The sequence below is a fragment of the Sceloporus occidentalis genome, unplaced genomic scaffold (assembly GCF_023333645.1).
Source record: "Sceloporus occidentalis isolate IW3139 unplaced genomic scaffold, rSceOcc1.0.p SCAF_17, whole genome shotgun sequence".
NCBI lineage: Eukaryota > Metazoa > Chordata > Lepidosauria > Squamata > Phrynosomatidae > Sceloporus > Sceloporus occidentalis.
The window spans coordinates 1105640-1118488 of NW_028316997.1; the positions used below are offsets into that span (position 1 = coordinate 1105640).

At 36.3% G+C, this 12849-nt stretch overlaps 1 protein-coding gene across 1 annotated transcript in view; it reads left to right on the forward strand.

Moving 5' to 3' along the window:
* The window catches only part of LOC149302725 (thyrotropin-releasing hormone-degrading ectoenzyme-like), a 331139-nt gene that overhangs the window by 291745 nt on the left and 26545 nt on the right, over positions 1-12849 (forward strand). The window contains exons 13-14 of the mRNA XM_089482127.1: positions 6607-6754; positions 7995-8092. Coding sequence (XP_089338253.1) covers positions 6607-6754; positions 7995-8092 — 246 coding nt within the window. The remainder of the gene's footprint in view (positions 1-6606; positions 6755-7994; positions 8093-12849) is intronic.

Genomic DNA, 12849 nt, shown 5'->3' on the forward strand with positions numbered 1-12849 from the left:
CTGGGCAAAGTTTCAAGAAGGGGAAGTCAGCCAAAACAGACAAATCAATTAACACATGTATGATGAATATTTGAGGGTTCTTGTTCATTTTCATTCATTTTAGGAGATTTGTAGAAATGCACAAATTAGGTAAAATTTGTAAAACATATATATATAAACTAATCCAAATGCACAGGTCTCCTGTTAACTAGATTCCTTATTTTTACACTAATGCCCCTCTCAACAGAAAATTAAAACATTTCATGTGGTTAATAACTAAAGTTTTCAGGGCCCCACTGAATTCTGTGCCAATACCATAATCCTAACAACGGATTGCAGTATTCCTGTATAGCTGAATCTACATATGGTTGGCATTAATCATTGCTGAGCACTCAAGCAGAAAACTAACACTGAAATAATCATCCTATTAGCTACATCACCAACACTATAAACGGCTGATAAATACTTTAATGAGAATAAACATAAGAAGAAGAGGCAACTACACACAACACTAATGACTATTCTAAATACAAGGAACCCCTAATCCAGTGCACTCCTATCCATAGCTCCAGATTTTAGGAAGTCATACTAAGAAGCTAATTGCATACCGTTCAATCAGTCCTCAAAATGGTAATTTAAACACCATAATTATGATGCTGTGATAATAAATAATTACAATACCTAATACATCTGTTGAAAGCATTAATTGAATAAAGCAAAAGGTTACCAGGACCCTAAATACTCTGCAGTGCACTTGTGCATAACGACCAGAATTGATTCAGACAAATTCCTCATTTTTGCTTCATTCGTTTTCAGACAACAAATTTTGTTTCCTGACCTTTTTGATTGTATGAAAATGAAATTTGGTGCAATATAGAATATTTTTCTCTATCAACATGCTCATGTTAGACAATATACAGTGAATCTATATTAGACAAATATTTACTACTTTATACATATTCACACTACCCTAGACACATACAAAATAGACAATCCAGTTGCAGTGCCCTATACACCTGGAATATACAATCACCCTAAATTACAAAATGCTGTTGCACTACCCTATACACATGCAGACTACAGAATATACAATGACCCTACCCTATAAACATGCCTACTAAACTAGACAGTTGCTCTACCTTATATACATACTACACAATGCAGTTGCAGTAGGGTTATAAATAGAATAACATTAATATTTTACAGCTTCTTGATCCAAGGAGAAATCAGATTGCCTCTTGGAGTCAAGAAGGAATTCTTATGAACTATGTAACTATGTAACAACCCTATACAACTGCAAACTAAACAATACACAGTGACTACCCAATACAGATGCTTTATAGTGTATACACAGGCATACTACTTGTCAGGATTCCACCCTACTAGCCCGGACCATGGATGATTTATTTTGCTGTAATGTCCTGCTGCTACCACTAGTGGCCACCCTCCCCCTCCCTCTTGAGTGCTCAGATTACCAGGTCAGCTGAGTCTGATCACCTGCCTTCATTAACCTGCCCTGCCCTTTAGTCAGGGCCTTTGCACTGGAGTGTTTAGACCGCTCTGTTTTGGCCTTGAACCAGTGCCTGTACCTGGACTACCTGCCTGTACCTGCATTCCTGCCGCCTGCCCTGCCAGTGCGCTACTTGCCGTCAGCCCTGCCAGTGGGCCTCCGTACCCGTCTGCCCTGCCAGTGGGCTTCCTGCCGTCAGCCCATCCGGTGGGCCTCCGTATCCGTCAGCCCTGCCAGTGGGCATCCTGCCTAGAGACTTACTGCCTTTACTTGCTGGTCCTATCACCTTCATCAATACAGTACCTTTCCAAGTATTCTGCTTGTGCTGTGTTTCATTGCGCCTGTCCGTACCATCCCACTTACCGTCATGCATTGTGGGGTACAAACGGAACCCCTTGTATCCCCTGCTACTGGGCTCCTACCCGACCTGCTTACCTGGGTCCTGACACTACCCTAGACACAATACAAAGTGAACCTATTTTATACATATGCTTACTTTCTTATATGCTGGTGCACTACCCTACACACATGCAGAATACATAATGCAGCGATCCTATCCTAGAAATAATAGTACTCAGGGAGGATACCCATTGCACATGCACACCTACCCTATACACTTGCATACCAAGCAATTCACAGTGACGTTATGCATGCTAAACAATACACATTCACATAATGATATACACATCTTCTATACAGAGTCACAGTACCCTGTTTATTATGCACACTGATACTACTTGATAAAACTACACAACTTACTTTACCTGCATTCTTTTAAATATTTTTGGTCTGAATTCCTTTCTGCACTGTTTACCTTAACCCCTTGAAACCTTGATTTTGGCTCCAATAAAGTATAACAATTAGTACCTAGCTGTTGGGAAAGTTCCCAAAAAATCTGGGCAAGATTTCAAGAAGGGGAAGCCAGCCAAAACAGACAAATTAATTAACAAATGGATAATTAATATTGGAAGGTTCTTGTTCAATTTCATTTAATTTGTTGGGGCTCCCTCTTTGCTTTCAGAGATTTGTACAAATGCACAAATTAGGAAAATAAAATATACTTTTTTTATGAATCCAAATACACAGGTCTCCTGTGAATTAGGTTCCTTGCTTTTACATTACAGGGAAAGTTTGGCAACATTCAGTCTATGGGAATATTTTAACCAGGTGGCTCAGCAATGTGGGAACTGAAAGCATATTTGAAAAACAGCATGCCCGATCTTGTCCAAAATGTAAGACACGTAATGCATAAAATACATAAATGATAGAAAGTATCAGTTCATTAATGGAATGATAGAATGATTTCAGAGAGACTATCTCCAGTTACAATTGCTATATGTGGAATTGCTAGAAACATGACTGGACGGGTCTACTGGGATACCGGGAGACTTCCCGGTAGGCCCCCTCCCCTGGGCCACCTGATTATACGTGTGGCCATGGCCACCAATAAAGCTTCAGGAGCAATATAGATTTTATCCCTACAGCTGAATTAGTGGCTGCGGTCATTTACAGCACAGCATTGACTGGCAGATGTGACCCCCAGCGCCAGTGATAAAAGCTGTAGGCCCATGGTGTGCAGGGAGAGCAGCTTTATAGTATCAGTAAGAGAGAACACTGTGAGTGAGACAAGGGTGTGTGAGAGAGAGAGAGAGAGAGCAAGTATATATGTATGTATTTTAGAATCATAATGTATGCATAATTGTGTGTATGGTAATATGAATGTGCAAGTTCATGTGTGCATCAATGTGTATGGGTACTTATTTAGGCACTTGTGTGTGAGTATTGATGTGTAAGTGTTTGTGTGTTAGCACAGACAGGCTGTTTGAGGGCACTGACAAGCTGTTTTAGCAAAGATGGAACATGCAATCTGTTTAGGGGTATGGACAAGATATGTGGGGGCAAAGATTGCACATGCAGGCTGTTTGGGGGCAAATAAGGCACAGACAGACTGTTTGGAGCAAGGATGGCACATCAAAAGCAAGATGTTTGGGGCACACTATGGCATAGACAAGCTGTTTGGGGGCAAAATATGTCACAGACAAGCTGTTAGGGAGGACAAAGTTGGCACAGGCAAGCTGGGAGGGCAAAGATGGTACAGACAAGCTATATAGAGTGATAATGGTAGAGGATGGAAATGAAGGTGGGGAGAAAAATTAATATGATAGTCGAGGTTTAATAATTGTGGTTGGATATTATTATTATTATTATTATTATTATTTATTGTTTTATATAGCACCATCAAATTCCCTAGTGCTGTACAATGGGTCAGCTGTACACTACAGTACATACACAGTTACTCTAACACCATAAACATACCATACATACATATACCCCCTAACACTTTACACATTCATGCATATACACACTCACACACACTCTTAAGATCATACACTTACGCATAAATACATACAGCCAGATTTATGACATTCAAGAAATCATATGATAATTTCTAACTGTAAGCACTATGGGAGAAGAACATGCTTTCCTAATGTATTCATACCTATTGTACCCCAATCAAATTATCTGTAGACTACGATACTTTTTTAAATGACTATACCTATTGCATTTCCCATTTTATTATACTATAAACTGTAACTGTGCAAGGCAAATGTGTTAGTTCTTAAATAAAAATATACGCACATACATTAACATATTATACTGTTACTTATGTATCAGATTAGCTAATTAGTAATACACCTTACAAATGGAATACTTTCATGCCGTTTTAGTTACATATTGTTAATTATATTATTGAATTCCGAAGCAAGGGTACATGACTATTGTATCTAAGGGTATAGTTTAGTATAGTGTCTTTGGACATTCTCCTTGTGAATCTATCCTGTCTGTCCTCATGACAGGGATTGTTTCACATTTTCTGAATTTATGGAACAGATAATTCGCATCTGACTGATAATTTTCCCTTGGCAATTATACCACCATTTGGTACTTTGTCCCCAGAGGGAAAATGAATGCACTAGGATATATCCCTGAGTTCAGCAGCCTGTTTTAAAGAACAAAGCAAGGTTAAAATGCTGCAGAATATATCGAGGCTTAATTCTGTCTCAGTCTTTCTCATTAACAGCACATACAGTTTGAAAATAGAATGTTAAAAGGTCAAGTATTTCTAGAGAAAGTACCTCAGAAGCAATTGTATTTATAACATTCTTTTATACATAAGGAGTGTTCTGTCTTTTATACATCGCAGCCTCTGTGGGAATATATATCCAGAAAATATTGCTTCTATGTGAGTCTATTATTGATGAAATGTGTGTATTGCCTTGCAAGATAGATATATAACTATTGAGTACTTTTTTCCCTAAAGTACACGTCTTCCTCTTAGTTCCTATACAGAATACAAATGATATATATTTGTATATAATTAGTGCTTAGATTTTGTCTGTAAAATAATATAAACAACATGTTTTGCTACTTGCCCTGAATTTATTGGTTTCCTGACTATGATATAAGACTAAATAATAAAATTTAAATATTTTACATTTGTAATTATAAAAATTTCGTCCTTGTGTTATGAAACACCTACATTTGGAATATGTCATATTTAATACTTGAATTGATTTTTTTATAATTCTGTATTATAGTGATAGTACTGAGATTGCTCCTGCACCAGTGTGTATAAATATGTGCTAATCTTGTCAACACATATATTGTCAGTTTAATGTTATTCTTTATTTACGCTGTCCCTCAATTTGTCCTAGCCCTGCAGATTCCCATGGCACACTGTAAATGTAACAATGTACTTTTTGTCTAATGGTTTTATATTTATTTTACTATACCTTCTGGCTCATGTTAAACAAGGGTTAACCCTGCTTTTGAAGAATAAAACTCAAGTATAGTCAATTTGAAGTGCAAATCCCTTACAGAAACTCATGCAACCAGCAATATAATATTCTCAGCTTTGATGTCTGCATCATATGTAAGACTGTGCTCATCACAATTAATGGCTCTCTCATAATATAAATGAAATGATGATGTTTTCAAGCTTTTCTCATAATTGCTTCCTATTTGTATGAAAATGAGCTAAACGTTTGTAATAGCTTTAAAATTGTTAATTTCAAAGCAATAAAGCTGTTGCATTTTCAAGGAATGACAAAAAGGCAGCCTCTTACCATACCCTAGAATTCTGACATGAATGAAGTTTAAAATGTATATGCATATTCTGGCAATCAATTTAAATCATACGTACGGTTTGTCTTATATTCAAAACTGATTGTGGCTATATTCATTGGCTAGCGTAATACAGGAACTTTTTGAATTGATGCTATTAGTTCTACAATACTCAGAATTATCTCAATACAAGTGGTGGGCAATGTCCAAATATTTAGGTAATTTTATTTAATATGCTTTGCTACTCCAAAAGTAAAACTGCCAACCCTGCAACAGAACCTTCTTGAATTATTCCAATTAGATGTATTCTCCAATTTGTTTTCTTGGATAAAAGTAGTTGTCCCCACAACTCTACATCCAGAAGACTTGATACAATTGAATTGCTATGTTCATACTGTGTATAGAACGACCATTGGGTATTTTCTAACTACAACTCGATTTAGTCAGGTCCATTGAATTGAGCCATGTATCTCAATTCAATGGACCTATTTGTTCAAAAACATACCTTAGGAACTTCCTATGGCAGGCTACTGAGGCCTCTCGCTCTTCTGAGGGAGAGGCTTTGTGAGACTACCTGCATGAGGCATGTGTTAGCTATGGAAGTGGCCGGGCTAGCCCCAGATGGCAATAAATAGAAGTAGGAGGAGAATTGGGCTGGGAGTGGGCATGGATAAACACCATTCCCCTGCTCTAGAGAAAAAGGAGAAATAAGACAGTAACCTGGAGACCCAGAAGCATTTCACCTAACTCAGAGAGTTCCCAGGCATGCCTCAGTCAATTGCTTATGCTGATTATTACAGTTTTAGATTGTCATAGAATATAATTGTATTATTAGTATTACTAATTATCATTCATTAGACTATACATTTATGGGTTTTTTCAGTTTGCTTATACAGTATTTGTTCTGGATTTTGCATGATTTAGGTATAGAAACATAATGTAGATAAACTTCACTACAAATCATACTTAACATTCCTTTTTTAATTTTACAGAGCTGGATATTTGTCTCAAAATATTCCTTTGGAGATTCTGAGATACCTTTCTGAAGAGAAGGATTTTCTTCCATGGCATGCAGCAAGCCGAGCACTTTATCCTCTAGATAAATTGCTGGACCGAACTGAGGACTACAGTATATTCAGTGTAAAGCATAAACTTTTTTTCTACTATGAAGTAATGGAGTTAGTTTCATTCTGATAGAAACATAAATTTGTTTTAATTTCTGGGAGACTCATTTTGCAAAAATGAAGTAACAAAGGTCTCACAATTTTACCTATTCAAAAATTAGAAAAACATGTAAATTACAAAACCATGGAAAGCACAGTATTTTAATAACCACATGAATTTTGCATTACAGAGACATGATATATGAAAATGGAATAGATGGGAAATGTGATAGAAACAATGTCTACTTTGCCTTATGGCTCATGAAAAAAGGAAAAAACATATAATTAAAAAGTGACGACAGATTAGTCATTTCCACAGTATTGTTGTAAAGTAAGGTATTGTTGTAAAGTAGGGTTCTAATACAATGCCAATCTTTCGAATATTAAGGTAAATGTAAGCTAGAATATTTGAACAGATAAAATGTATACTAAATGTGATCACAGTTAAAAAAGCAACAACATGTTAATTACTTGTGTTATTGGCAAAAAAACACAAAAAGTATTTTCACTACATATAACAATACAACACACATGAAAAAAAAGCTCACAAAAAACATACATTAATTTCTAACAATTTTGAATGACCGTGAAACAACTACAGAATTTGTATACCATCTTTTGGGGTTTTCTATTTGTAGAAGCTATAGTGTCCAATAAGAGACCTTAACAAGTAGTTATGCTATTAGATCAGAGGTATACAAGCTTTGTTTGGATCTAAGAGCCAGCCAAGCAATTTAGGAGCCAACTGTTTTTTCTGACCCAATAATGCTTTACATTCTCTCTTTTTTTTTTTAAAGATGGCAAACATGGTTTGTTTCTCCTGTATACATTTTGTTCTAAAGAGCTTTTCAACCAACCTTATTTGTGGTATACATATATTGACAGCCTATTCTCTTGTTTTGGTTCATGGGTAACTACTAAAATGATTTAAGGGCAGTCTAGCCATAAGCTATTTATTTTACCAGCCTAATATTTCCTTTAATGAAATAGAAGCCATTATTGGAAATAGATTTTCCTTCCACTGACACGTGTGATAATGTAAAAAATATTTTATACACAGTACATTATTAGCTCAAATGACTAATGAACGGAAATATTTGAGTTTGATTTAAAATGAAATTATTGAGCTGTCAATTCTTCACTTCTTGAATGAATTGCGTTTTGTTATAACAAATGTGTTCAGAGTATTGCTTTAAATCATGATTTTACTTCTACAGGAGTACATATTAAAGCAAGTAGCGACAATGTATTTCCGCCTTGGATGGCCATCTAATGGACACAATGGATCAGTAATCCAGACTTCCTACCAGACTGAGTATTGCTGTTTCTTTATCTCTTCTTTATATTATTCTTACATGTAGTAATTTAACTAATATGCATTTTATGGATCTGATAGAGGTGGAATTATTTAGCAACTATTCAATTGCTAAGTATGTCACACATATATAAATGTGTGTTCTGAAATGTGATGTGTTACATCTGGATACAGCATTTTCACAGAAAGAGTGTAAGTTGAGAGGTCACACTGTGACATGGAAATTTAGTGTGTGTAAATGGCTAAATAAACTGGTGTATATATTAGTGTGTGTTTGTGTCAGCATGGCTAAGACTGGTCAGTGTGTTTGAGTTTACATAAGCATGGCTTAGAGTGACCTAAGAGCTCGCAAATACGTGCCACGTAATAATGGCGCTATTCGGGCTGACTTTTATTTCCAGTTTGGTCCTAACACATTTGTTTTGTAACTTATAATGCATATTATATGGAATTATACTTTTATACATACATATTGATGAAACATCATATGATGCTTCTTGCATCACCTAGCATCTGTTTACTTGTGCATGAAGACATGTAGTTGTCGTCTGACATAAAACCATGACGCTATTCTCTTTTACATCTAGAGACTCATTTTTTTACTATTTATGTGTAAATCAAATGCAAGAGTTCAAACCATTTTTGACAGGATAAGTCTGAAGCTTTCAACTATTTGTCTCTTCCTGTGTTTTTTTCATAGTCACACATTTTCTACTGTAGTTACTCTTCTGAATCCCAAGGGAGTTTATCTTTAATATTAAGGCTTACAGTACAGCTTCAAAAGAAGAAAGCTCCATTAGTGTTACACAGTATGACTGCACCAGCATGATGCTCCTCTTTCCTGTCGTTCCTGTTTGATATTTCATTTCTCTAAGGCCCTGCATCTTTGAGATTTATATTCCCCTGCATGATATTTTTAAAGCAAACAATGTTCTGCTTATCTCTGGAGTTGCGACCTCAAAAAGATGTTGAGATTCGATCGTATGCTTATCACTGGGTACCAGAATGCTGGCACATACAAAAGAAGATGTCACTTCATTTACCAAATCCTAGAAATGTTTACATTTGCAAAGCCTTTTAGTTGACTGAACTTTCTCAAAATATATCTTGAAGCTATTAAAATAATTTTTGAAATATTGAATATCTTCATGAGAATGTATGGCTGGTGTTTACATGGGAATTAAATCCCTTCCATGCAAATATTTTAACTGTTAATCTTTAGACTGTACCTATAGTTATATACGCTGAGCATATGACCACCTGCCAATGGTAAGATTTGTGACAGAAAAATCTAGATCCAAAATAAATTGGAACTAACACACAATTCTTGTTTTCTCATTGCTTCCCTGTTGCTTGTTAAATTAGTGTTAGATTTATAAATTGACAGTCTTTCTTAACATGTCTTCAAGTGGAAGCATTCAGTAAAAATGAAACAAGCCCTGTCAATATGTTTCCTGCACATCTATTTCTGTTACAAATGATTATTTCCAAAGAGGATAAGTGCATTTCATAATGAAACCATTAAAAAAAAAAAGGTTGTATTGACTTACATTTTGTTAATCTTACTATCCTTTAAAATGTAAAAATATATATCAGATGCAATGAGGTTATGTTTATTTTTTATATATCATGATTGAAGACATTATATTTTAGTTATGGTGCACCAGCAGATTGCAATAGTCGAGAGTGAAAGCTATAACATTAAAATAGACGATATTAAAAAAAGACAATAACATGAACACACATTAAGACACACTGGTATAAAAAGAAAACAAAGTCCTGCTTTTGCAAGCTTACAATGTGTTAAGTTAAAGGGAAATTAGACAAAGGTTAATGGGCTGCTTGGGAGAGGATTATTTGGCTGTACTGAGGGTAACGTGGAAAAGTCAGTGGCCTGGACATCTCAAAGCTGTGGAGAACAAGCTATTTATTTTCAGAATGTATGGTAAGTAGAGTATTTTGGGATTAGAGCAGATAAATATGGGGTGCAGTTTTGTTAGGAAATCTGAAGTGAAGGTATAAAAGAACCAGTAGATGTACTGACATAGTGGGTCAGCAGATAAAATTGCATTGGGATAAGAAAATCAGTCTAGCAGGGGTGTTCAGAGTGGATTGGCATGGTGAAAGACAGAGGAGGAGGTCAGTTAGTATAAAGCCTCAATAATTCAGAAAGGTTATGACAAGGGAATTAATTAGTATTCTAGCAGTGTCTGGTGTGAGGAAAGGATGAATTCAAGAGATATTTCACAGGTCAATGCAAAAGGATTTTGTGATCCACTATGGGCAGAGGGTGAAGGAGAGAGCAGAGGCACCAAGGAAGCGAATTTAGTCTAGCTGATAGAATCTGAAATTCTCAACAGTAATAGATGTCAGGAACTGGGAATGTTGTGCTTCTGCTCATGGAATACCATCCAGGATCCAATTTCAGAGATGGTTCATAAAGTCAAATTAGAAGTGATGGGGAGGCCAAGAGAGGCCAGCATTTCATTAGTGTAGAGGTGGCACTGTAATCTGAATAATTATTATTCTAAGAGAAGAGGTGTAGATATAGAAAATTAGAGGCCCAGAACCGAGACGTACGATAAAACCAACTGAGAGTGGAAGAAGTGATAAAAAAGTAGTAAAAAATGAGATAGGATTTAAGCCAGGTGAAAGCTTTATCAAAGATGCCATAAGAATAAAGGGTTTGCCAGAGAAAGGGATGGTCAACGGTGTTGATGGTTGCATAAAAGTCCAAGAAGATAAGTGAGGAGAAGCAACCTTTTGTTTTAGGTGTAAGAAGATAATTAATGATAATTATTTTGGTTAGGACTGTCGGTAAAGTGGTGTTGATGTAAACTGGATAGATCTCAAGGTCTTAGGCAGAGAAACTGTAAGGGGGTGTATCTTGGGGACAGGGCCTCCATCAGGGGGTACAACCATTACAGTTGTAAGGGGCCTGACTATCTTTGGGGGGGGGCTCTGGAAGAATAAGTCTCTGGAGGGCTGGAGGGGAGAGCCCTCACTAGGGTGAAGAAGGTATCGGAAAATTCGGAAGAGACTTCTCAACTTTCCTGATTACCTGTAACATCTTTCATTCTTTTTGGTACACTTTCCACAAGATTTTGGAGTGAATTTTTCACCCATTCATTCCGTAGAGCATTGGTGAGGTCAGGCACTGATGTTGGGCGGCGAGAAGGCCTGGCTCACAATCTCTGTTCCAGTTCATCCCAAATGTGTTCTATTGGGTTGAGGTCAGGTCTCTGTGCAGGCCAAGCAAGCTCTTCCAAAGCAAACTCATCCAACCATGTCTTTATGTACCTTGCTTTGTGCACTACTAGTTGGACAAAAGTATTGGGATTCACCTCTTTATGATTGAAATCAGGGTTTGACTTGGCCCCTACTTACAATGAAGCAAATTCTTAATGGTTCAGCATACCAAGACATTTTGGACAATGCTATGCTTCCAACTTTGTCTGTGCCATATTTGCTCCCAAATGGCTTGTCAGTGCACCCAAACGACTTGTCTGCATCATTTTTGCCACTTAAAAAAAAATGAATAGAAGAGAAAATCCTAATGGTAAGGAGGGAGGATCATCTGGGGAAGAGGGGTCATATGGGGAAGTGGCAAAGATCATTGTTCTGTTGGGGGCCCCAAAACATCTTATGGCAGCTCTGCTTAGGGATGATGTTGTTAGTTAAAAACAGGCATTTAGGGTTGCAAGAGATGGAATAGATTATTCAAATACCGTTTGAGGAATTAATTAATGAAGTAAAAAAGTTTTATATAATCATGGTGGTAATACAAACAAAGCTTGACGTTTCAGTCTCAGCTGGGGACTTTTATTGAGAAAACCTGAAAGAGTACACCCATGGCCTATTTATAGAAATAAACCTAATGCATTTAAAAAATCTAATAAAGATAGTAAATATGTTCATCCCTCACCTAAATCCAGTAAAACACACGAAGATGTGACTCAAACTGAAATATATCAGGGTATGCACAATCTACAGTAGAACCCCACTTTACATTTTAAGTTGATAAAGTGAACCTACTCGCTACTAGAAATATACTGTTGAATATATTCCTGAGAAGAGCAAAACTTATGGTTTAACACAGCTTTCATAAATACACTAACCAGCATGTAACTTTAAAAGGTGCTATGGCAAACAAATGTGAAAGATCACTCTTAGATTTATTTGCCCCCTTTTCCTGAAAGACCGTTGGAAAAAGGGAGTCAAATGATAGAGGTTTGGCATTCTTGCAGTTACATAATCTGACCAGAGATAGTTCATTACCAACTTAATTACTACAACCACTAAATCCCATGAACATTTGTTCAAAATCCCTATCCATTTATGGCACAATTTGGATTGTAGTTTCCCAATTGTAGGGATACTGCATTTCTGCAAACCTCTAGGGATGCATTTTGCATGAAAAATAATCAAATCAAGAGAGGCTGTGTAGAAGTCCATTTCACTCTCTCAATTTACATAAATCAAAATATATATTTTTTTAAAGAAGTCATTCATCCAATTGTGATGAACTCAAGTGAACCTTTGATGTGCCTGATTCAGATATGTGTAGTGTGTAATCGAAATCCAATAGGGAACCTGATTGTGTACTTTCTTTCTAATAAATGTGTACAGGTGAATTGGTTACTTGGGTTTTGAAATACTTATTACTGTAATCACTGTGTATTCAGCCTGTGTCTTTAAAGCACTGATGATTTTTATACAATGCTCACAAAGATGTACTTGTCAAGGAGATTGTCTTG